The 10189-nt window shown below is 48.3% G+C and overlaps 1 protein-coding gene across 1 annotated transcript; it reads right to left on the reverse strand.

The window, feature by feature from the left end:
* Positions 1–3043: 3043 nt before the first annotated feature.
* tars2 (threonyl-tRNA synthetase 2, mitochondrial) lies at positions 3044–9753 on the reverse strand. Its single transcript, XM_081696139.1, has 15 exons — positions 9642–9753; positions 9215–9323; positions 8840–8904; positions 8672–8750; positions 8366–8512; positions 8172–8270; positions 7363–7529; positions 6566–6728; positions 6216–6353; positions 5780–5857; positions 4483–4583; positions 4264–4365; positions 4110–4182; positions 3885–3999; positions 3044–3569 (listed from the first exon to the last, which is right to left on the reverse strand). Exons 2-15 carry the CDS (start codon positions 9287–9289, stop codon positions 3427–3429), a joined length of 1545 nt encoding a protein of 514 aa, XP_081552265.1. The 5' UTR covers positions 9290–9323; positions 9642–9753; the 3' UTR covers positions 3044–3426.
* Positions 9754–10189: the final 436 nt, after the last annotated feature.

A 10189-nucleotide genomic window follows, 5' to 3' on the forward strand; every position in this document is an offset into this window, starting at 1 on the left:
GAAGACAGAAATGCCGGCCTGATGCTCAGGGCGTGTAACAGGCCAGGCGATGGAAAGGAGTCCAGTAACATGACTTCTCTTTATCATCCTGAGACTGGATAAATATGAGGCCACACACTCAAACTGCGCCTGAAACACCAAAATAAATGTGTGAACGTAAACATGACCTGTGCACCCGCGTTAAGTACACACGAACTGTATGTTCTGTGACCTAAGCCGTTCCAAAAAGGCCACAGTCTGTGAAGGCAGCGGAGTGGAGACAGAGACGTGGGGGTTGTTGACGGCACGTTTGGGGTCACAGTTTGGTGAGGAATTTCTCAGCACTCCGGTTATTGTTTTGGCCTTGGCCACTGAACCGCCTCCGTTTATTTTTAAATGAAGAAAATGGCAAGACCCGGCCCTGACGCACTCAGAGGCATTTTTGCAGAGGGGTATTTTCAGAGAGGGGTATTTTCAGAGAGGGGTATTTTGGGCAGCTATGCTCTAATCTCTTGACAGGTTCTCACGGTTGGCAGGAGTGTGGTGGTCTCCTTCACCAATCCAGGAGGGTCTTCTGTTTATGTCACAGCTGCTGCGCCTGGAGACCTCCCCATCGCTGACACCCATGCATGGCCAAAGCGCCCTCTAGAGTGGTAAAAACGAGAGGAAGTGCCCCACTCTCTGCCCTTCACATGGAGAAACATGACTGAGGGCCCTCTAGGGAACCCCTGACGTGCCCTCTAGAGAAAGAAAACTGGACGTGTCTTAAATAGCACCTCCTAGAGGAGGAACAGAGATGTGGCATCGCATGTGATGTCATACGGATATTCCCTGCAGGTGCCTTTTTGATGAAAAAATGCGACAAAGAACCTTTTATGCATGTGGTGCTTTTCCAACTTGGAAACCGGTACTTCTACAGCAGTTGTTTTCACCCAAAAGGGGGCGCGGTCATTCTGAAAACGGAGAGCTGACGTGTGCCTGCAGTCATCCGTAGCTTTACTGCACGGCGGTGGGGCCTCACATCAGCCGATAGGTGCCCAAGTCGGTTTTTTTTGGCTTGTCCTTCAATTAGCCAAGTCTGCCGCTGCCAGTGCGACACATTTAGCCTAGGATCAAATGTTAGCGTGAACGCATTGCTAATTCAGAATTTATAAAAGCACGTTCAAAGGAATATACCCGAACCATTACGCCAATCATTGTTTAATATAGAAGTCAGAGCGGTCTTTGCTCTGAGTAAAAATGGACCGCTATGTGACTTGTTTATTTATAAAACTACTTTCCATAAACGTCAGCCACCTGTGTAACACTGGAAGTCCGACGTCTCCGATAATTGAACAGAAGAGTCAGTGCTAGTGCTCAGACACCGACTTCAGAAAAGCAGGACGATATTACAGAAGGCGATATTATAGCAGATATTACACTGACGATATTCCAGCAGACGATATTCCAGTAGACAATATTACACTGACAATATTCCAGTAGATGATATTACACTGGAGCTTTTGAAACATTTAATCATGAGCCTTCGGATGCCCTTTTCTGTCTTGTATATTAGCATCGTCGTTTTAACTTCTATGTAACTTGGCACAGTCACAGTGTTTCCCCAGATTTATCTAAATCGGTCGTTTGTGAGTCCCTTTCTCCACTGCACGCTAAAAATAATTTCAGATGAACTTTGTGTGGCTTTGCTTGGAGAATAAACAATAGTTTCTTTAAGAGAAGTGTGTGGAGAAAGAGCGAGTGAGCAAGAGAGAGAGAGATGATTATCTCCAGTAAAGTTTCTTGCAGTTGTTACCAGGAACACAGCACACTTTAGTGACTACAGTTGCTGAAATAAAAAAAAAAAAGAATCCAAGACTGGCATCAGGAAACATTTACTGGGTTTAGTATGGAAATACATTTTCTGAGGGGAGGGGGAAGACATGGTAAACATTCCTGCCTCTACACAAAAGCTGGTCACATGACTCCAGCCCTGCCCGTGATTGGGTGCATGTGGCGATAGAAGAGGCCCAGTACAGCTTGTCAGTCATGTGACCAGGTCAGTCATGTAACATGCAGAGCTGGGGCAATCAGGAAGAGGCCATTGGCCGGCCTGTCAGTCATGTGACCAGCTCAGTGGCGAGCGGAGGTCCTGCTGGCATCGGAAGGTCGTGCAGGTGACGCGTGTTGGATTTCACCAAATTAGTGGCACAAGTTTTTCAGTAAACATAAGTGTGGAGGCTTCGTACAGGCCCTACCTGTGCTGCTGGCCTGGAGCAATGAGTGTGACCAGGTCTAGAATGTTGATGTAGCAGCAGAAATTACGGCAGACACACACACACACACACAGACAGACACTTCACCCTCTGTGTCCAGCCTGTGGAGCGCAACAGTCAGACCTTTGATCGGGGTTTTTCCTTCTCACCATCTCTCGTCTCGTTCTCTCCGGTTCTCCTGCTCTATTACACTCCTGCTTACATTAAGATGGGGGCTGAAGACACCACACACACACACACACTCTTCTGAAGTCTCTGTGATAATGGTGTGTTAACGGATCTGACTGTCTGGGTTGTCAGCTCTGAATCTGTTCAGTGTCTGTGTGTGTACATTCCTGCTCTGACAGTGTCTGTGGGGTGTGTGTATGTGTGCGCGCGTGCATACTCCGCCCTTCTTTGGTTGCTATGGGTGACTCATGCTTTTTCCATTTTGGTGCTGTTTTGAACAGTAAACCTCCCTAATCACTTGTGTCACTGACCCCCTCTACGTCCTGTTTTTAATAACAACACAACCACTCCCTTTCCTACAATTTTCCAATTTTAATGAAACCCCACCCCCGCTCTCTCTCTCCCTCTCTGCTTTCTCTAACCTCCCTTTCTCCCGCCTGCCCTCCCGTCGGGTCCTTCAGACACAGGATCCATTCCGTTTTACATAACAGCATCACCGAGCAGCAATAAAACCACCCTACATCACTCAGGTACATCGTTTCAAAGGATGCGCTGTTTTCTGGGACCACCGAACATAAGCTCAGGTCCTGAGGCCTCTCCTGCCATTAAGGGACTGTCTCAAAACAGAACCCAAGAGATGATTTATGAATGAAGTTGTTTTTTTATTGGAAACACAACAGTTAAGCGGAGAGTACGAGACTTTGAGGTGGACCCATTCCTTGCCTTTCCATTGACCTTCTCCTGATGGAGTTGAGGCAAAACAAAAAGGGTCCGTTTGGTTTAGGTGTTAAACTGATGGAGAGTGTGTTTATATGCTGTGTGTGTGTGTGTGCAAGATAAAACTTGGAGAGTCAAGTTTATATGCAGCCAGATGGAGCATCATCTTGTGTGTGTGTGTGTGTGTGTGTGTGTGTGTGTCTACGTGTTTCAGATGTTTTGGGCTTGGCTTGTGTGTTACTGTCGTGGGGTGGGGAGAGGAGTTTTGCAGGGTGGTAAAGGTCAGGGTCATAACCTCCAGGGCTGCTCAGAACTCGTCTTGGTTGCTGCGGCTATCTCGGAGCTGCGTCAGTGATGTCATCGCGTCCTCCAGTGACCTCTGACCCAGTTGCTTCCCTCCTCTTGTCCGCACATTGACGGTGCCACTACTCTGCTCCCTCTCTCCCACCACTGAGAGAGAGAGAGAGAGAGAGAGGGAAGGAGGGAGAGAGGGAGGGAGGGAGGAACAGATAGAAAGAGGAGAGGAGAAGGAGGGAAAGAGAAAGCAAAAACTTTTTTTTAGGCATCATACTTGAGCTGAGATAAAGCGTACATTCCTAATAAGTACTCCATCACTAACACGCACACCCCAAAACGGCAGCTAAGCTTTTAACGTCTGTGTATACAACTGGTACGGCTTTACTGACGGCTCTGACACGCAGTAACTGCACCGCCCAAACACTCCGGACCAAAACACTTCAGAATGCAGCCTGAACAGCCTCTGACCAAATATGAAGTTGTACTGGGCCAGCTGTGCTGAACGAATCTTCCTGTTTAACGTGGCGCCGTGGTCATCGTCAATGTCAGCCATAAAGCCTGCCTCCTTTAATCTGTGCACCACCTTAAAAAAACAAACAAACATCAAATCAGTAAGTGAAAGGTAATGAAGTATTCTTAGTTTTGCGCAGTGACATCAAAGATCTGCCGACCGACAGGGTGATGTTCACTCACATCTCGGCCGTAGCGCTCAATGTCAGTCCCTACAGGGAGCACCATGACCTGAGCTGGTGACAACCACAGAGGCCTGAGATGAAGAAAAGTGAGTATTATAGAAGAATTCACACACACACACAAACACACACACACACACACACACATCTCTCACCATTTCCCACTGAAGTTTTCCGCCAGGATAGCGATCATCCTCTCCAGAGAGCCCAACACTGCTCTGTGCACCATCACAGGTCTGTGTGCTGCCCCGTCCACCCTAGGACGGGGACAGAAGATGTTTACGGGGACGTGGAGGACCTCGCTGCGCTCAAACTTACGTCGATGCCGCATCCAGCGCCGTGCTCACACGCACCAAACGCCGCGCTACACTCACCCCACATACTGCAGGTTGAAGCGGATGGGCAGCTGGAAGTCCAGTTGGATTGTGGCGCACTGGTGCCGTCGACCAATCGCGTCGCGAATCAGAATGTCGATCTGGACAGACACAAGGCCACGCTAGGAAGGTCCAATCAGCTCTCTGCATTCATCTCAACAAAATCATTTCCATCTCCATGCTACAAAAACAACATATCACACTGAGGTACCCGTGGTAACTGGGTACAGCCACGTGCAGAGGTAACCGTATTCAGATGCTTGTGTGGCTAAACGCATTCAGCGCAGTAATGCAGTAATTAAACAGTTTGCTGACTTGTCGATAATTATGCACAGGCAGAATTGGCCTGGTAGCAGTATGACGTGTAAGAGCCTGCCTGGGGGCGTCAGCACAGCCAGGACGCTTAACGACCTGCTGCATGCGAGCCTTGGACCAACTGCTCAGTTACAGCCCATTGACAGGCAGTCAGGAGGGAGGAATTATATGAGTGTGTTCAGGAATCTACTCCTCAAGGACACAAACACACACACACACACACACACACACACACACACACACACACTCGTTCCCTCCAGGGCTCACCCAGTGTCTCTGAAGGGTGGAGTTGAATGGACACTGAGATGTTTCAGACAATGTCGAAAACAAAACAGAGGGGAACTGAACAGATGTCAGCTCATGTCTGCGGCACAATTTATGAACGTTATAACATGCAGTAGTCAGAAACTTCAGCTCTGGGTGCATCTCAAATCCAGCAACAAACTGCACCAACTTACCAAAACACCCACAGACACAAAAAAAAAACCCACTGGGACAACCATGACTCAAAAATCAAAACTACTAAGTTATTAGACTCTAAAATGTAAGCAAGAACCAGGCTGGTATTTGCTCACCATCAATGATATAAAGCAGAAACAGTGAGAAACAATTGAGACCAGGCTGAGTGACTGCAGTCCAACCAGAGGAAAGAGCAAAGAGCAGCAAATGTGTGAGCTGCGTGAACACGCCCTCTCCACTGCACAGACTGCGTGAACACGCCCTCTCCACTGCACAGACTGCGTGAACACGCCCTCTCCACTGCACAGACTGCGTGAATCTCTTCACAGCCTTCATCTCTAACGAACACAAAATCCAAATCACGTCCTTATTGACTCGGCTAAGCCAGGGTCATGTGACCCGGAGGACTTTTCCCCCCCCCCCACACGTGTGTGCGCGCGTGTGTGTGTAGTGCAGCGCACCATGTTTTGACGTGTGTGTGTGCAGTACATGGTGTGTGTGTTCACTGTCTTGAGTGTCTCACCTTCGGCCCATAAAATGCCCCGTCACCAGAATTCAGCTCCCAGCGCTCGCCAAACTTCTGCAGACTCCTATCCAACTGCTGCTCCGACACACCCACCCACCCACACATAAGTGCACGCAGACACTTACAGATGCACACATGCAACCAAATGCATGCACAGAGGTTACTTTTGATTTATTTACATTTTCATTTTATTGAAACATAGAAACTGTCAATCAAATCACCACTTGCGTCATTATATGAATGTGTTGCTCCATGCTTTGGCAACATCTGAAAATCCTAATTCATGCCAACAAAGCCATGCAAACTGAATTAAAAGGGAGAGAGGCTAGAATGGACAGGAGGAGGTGGGAGGGATCAGGGGGAGGAGTCAGTGGGAGGTGTCAGGGGTGTATGCTTTTGTATGCTATTACGAGACTGTAACAGGACCCGTTACCTGCTCCGCGCTGTCCCAGAGGGCGGGCTCTCCCAGGCAGGGGGTGGGGCGTGTGGACAGAAGGCAGTGGAAGGTGAAACCAAACACACGATACACACTCCGCACAAACTCCAAACATGCAGTGATCTCTTCCTCCAGCTGCAGAGAGAGAGAGAGAGAGAGAGAGAGAGAGAGAGAGAGAGAGAGAGCAAGAGAATGCATGCAGTCCTAAAGCTGCACAAGGTTTCTCCCAGAACTTAACTCATTACTGGTGGTGAACAGTAGCTAAAGCTAGCCTGAGCATCTATAATGCCCTGCTTTCCAAAAAGTGAGTATGGGCCTGTGCGGGTGTGTGTGTGCGCGCTCTGTACCTGTTCGGGGGTACAGAAGATATGTGCATCGTCTTGGCAGAAGCGGCGGACCCTGGTTAGACCTCCTAGCGCCCCCGAGTGTTCGTTGCGGTGCAGCGCGCCAAAGTCAGCCCAGCGTAGCGGCAGCTCCCGCCATGACCGCACCCTCTGCTCATACATCACGCTGCAGGGGGCGAGACGACACGCAAATGACACAACCGGTGGCCAATCACAGGCTCAGAAATCCTTAGAACACCCAGGGATCGTGGATACATATGAGAGGAAGAAGAAATGACTAAACCTGCAGAGAAATTCATTCAAGTCCCCTACCGTTACACACCCCTACCGTTAAACACCCCTACCGTTAAACGCCCCTACCGTTAAACGCCCCTACCGTTAAACGCCCCTACCGTTAAACGCCTTTTAAACTGAACCAGTGCTTTTACCAGCCTACTACACAGCTATGAGTCAAAGCAACACATCCAATATGGCACTGAGCTGAGCTTGAAGCTAGCACAGACTCACAATCAACTGACTGCAAAGAAAGAGTGACTTTCATCTTATGTTTTCATAATTAATAAATAAAAGAAATTAACTATTCCATAGGCCTAAACCATTAAATATTTAGAGTCTTGTTTTATATATGTTTCATCAGTGCTGTTACTGTGTACATGTTGCCAGTACTCTAGATTTCCAACATTTATGGTGGTTTTTCCTCCTCTAGCAAAACTAAATGAGCTGAATGAAGAGGCCAGCAGAGGGCGCTGTAACACTGCCCAGACTGCACTGAGGGGTTACAGAGTGTGGGTCTTCCTTACCAGTGAGCAGGGCAGTTCATGGGCTTGAGGGCAAAGGTGTGCGGCTTACACGCCACGGTGAACATGTTCTCGCTGTAGTGTTCCCAGTGACCGGAGCGTTCCCATAGCGACGTGCTGTACAGGGTGGGGGTGATGACCTCGCTGAAGCCCCGCCTTCTATATTCACTCTGACAGAGAGGAAGAGGGAAACAGGAAGAACAAATGAGGGCAAGAAGAAGAGGTGTAAAAAAAACAAACAAACAACTCCCCCCCCAAAAACAACCCCCACAAAACCAAACAACAATAACAACAAGTACAAGGATGGAAATGGAAGTGGATGCCTGTAGATAATGTGTCCTCTTTCTGAACACTCAAGACCAGATAACGTGTCCTCCTTCTGAACACTCAAGACCAGATAACATGTCCTCTTTCTGAACACTGAAAACCATATTACGTGTCCTCATTATGAACACGGTCTGCAGCCCAGATCATGTGTTTTTCTGAACCCAAAAACATGAAACCCTATTTGTTTGCATGTCTGCAAACAACTAAAAAAATATGTACATATTATGTAAGATAAAAGTATATATATATATATATATATATATATATATATATATATATATATATATATATATATATATATATATATATATATATAAAAACAGTTTGTTGAATCAGTAACAAATCAGTGTTACATCAAAGGCTGGTACCTTTATAAAGTCTGTGAGGGTGTAGTAAATAGCTGGTATGCTAATAAAGTCTGTGAGGGTGTAGTAAATAACTGGTACCTTAATAAAATCTGTGAGGGTGTTGTAAATAACTGGTACCTTAATAAAGTCTGTGAGGGTGTTGTAAATGTGGGCCCCTTTTGGCAGGAAGAAGCAGCTGCCAGGACTGACGTCGTTGAAGAAGAACAGCTCCTGCTCCTGCAGACGGACACACAGCATCGTTACGCAGGTGGCCACGGCCCATCTTGTGGTGGCTCGTGGTGGAGGAGGAGTACATCTAGAGGAGGGCTCACCTTGCCGATCCGGCGGTGGTCTCTCCTTCTGGCCTCCTCCTGCTCTCGTAGCCACTGGTCTCTCTCCTTCGTTCCTGGAAACGAAACGGCCATCATCCTCAGCATGCCTTCCCCTTTAGCGCCACCCGGGAGAGTCACAGGGGACACCTGGAATGGGTGTGGGTAAGATCCACGTACAAAACATAAGAAGCACAGATCAGGCAGATATGATGGGTATTTAGGGAGGAGCCTAGCTGGGGCTGCACTGGGGGGGAGGAGCCCAGCTGTAGTTACACTGGGGGAGGAGCCCAGCTGTGGCTGACACACCTGCAACATCTTAAAGGAGTGGAGGAATCCTGTATGAGGGAGGAGTGGACCAAGGCACACACCTACACTTTCCCCACACCTGGTACAGAGAGAGGGAGTGGAACTGTATTAGAGAATGTACGCGTTTTCACATTAGGACATGCAGCCCTGATGGTTACACACACACACCTGTAGACACTGACTGTGTCTCCCTGTGTCACCTCCTCTGCCAGCCGCAGCTTCAGAACATTGTCCTGCAACACATCACGACATGGTCAATGAGATCCTACAACACATCATCCTAACACACAACACGACCTCACGTCATCCAACACGTCATCCGACAACACAAGTTGACATCTAACAACAAAACAAAAAATTCCCAATACAAGAAAACACTTTCCTGTAAAAAAAAAAAAACCCAACAACAACAGTGTTATCCCATAATAAAACACACTTTACAATTTTAGAAGGTGAAGGAAAACAATTATAATTAGCCTACAAAACATGACATCATGCTACTTCATAGCTACATTACCCCTAACGAGGTCATGCGGTGCTGACCTGGAAGAGCTCTCGGGCTTCTTTCACTGTCAGCTCTAGTCTGGAGAGAGGAATCTTAAGCCCTGCCTTCTCCATACACCTCAGCTCCACCTCCTCCAGAGACACAGGGCTGAGGAAGATGAGGACAGACAGATGAGGAGGAGAGGGAAAATGCGCACACACACACACACACACACACGGCTGAGGAAGAGGAGGGACACACACACACACACACACAGTACCTGTTTTCTAGCTGATAGTCACAGTAGAGTCCTGTGTCAGACACCCCTTCTCGGTACACCTGAGCACCAAAGTGCGTCTCCATAACACCACCCAACACACATGCTCCGGTCCTCCACACCACCTACAGCACCACACACACACACACACACTTATCCATGTATCCATCCACAGCCTACGTGCTTTCAGCACTCCTTCACACACATACCTCTTTACCCTCCAGGGAGTCAAAGCCTAGCAGCTGCAGTTCACAGTCTTCCAATAGAGGGCGAGCTAACTCCCAAAGCTCCCCATTGACTCTCCCTACGACTGCTCCTTTTACACTGTAAACACACACACACACACACACACACACACACACACATATATGCAGTTATCTCTTCCAGACCCATGCAGGTGTCTGCTGTGTGCCAGGACAGAACAGAACACATCCCCCCCCGCAACCGGCCCGGCATTTTTGCTGTAGTCCAGGTCCCAGCCTGCTCCAAATGCATTGGTATGGGAGCAGAGCACGCTGGAACGAAGCAAAATGTGGACCGGCTCGCGGGACTAGGACGGGAAACGCTGGGAGGAGGTTTCCGATACAAGCCCCTCTTTCCCAGCCAGCTGAAGCGAGCTGTGAACATTACGGAGTGCAGCGCTGTCGATTCTTTAACGGCCCAACACAACAGCAACTGTACTGGGGTTCCAGGGGTCAGGACAGTTCATCTCCTAAAACTTAGACTCATGATGAACTGTTTTTGACTACAGACAGTA

Source organism: Electrophorus electricus, chromosome 14, assembly GCF_041902795.1.
Source record: "Electrophorus electricus isolate QZ-2024a chromosome 14, ASM4190279v1, whole genome shotgun sequence".
Classification (NCBI taxonomy): Eukaryota; Metazoa; Chordata; class Actinopteri; order Gymnotiformes; family Gymnotidae; genus Electrophorus; species Electrophorus electricus.

Coding starts and splice junctions, on each gene's coding strand:
- tars2 (XM_081696139.1), bottom strand. CDS start 9,289: ATGGAGAAGGCAGGGCTTAAGATTCCTCTCTCCAGACTAGAGCTGACA. Junction 8,513..8,671: donor ACTCCTTTAAGATGTTGCAG/GTGTGTCAGCCA, acceptor CACCCATTCCAG/GTGTCCCCTGTGACTCTCCC. Junction 4,366..4,482: donor TTCAACCTGCAGTATGTGGG/GTGAGTGTAGCG, acceptor TCCCCGTCCTAG/GGTGGACGGGGCAGCACACA.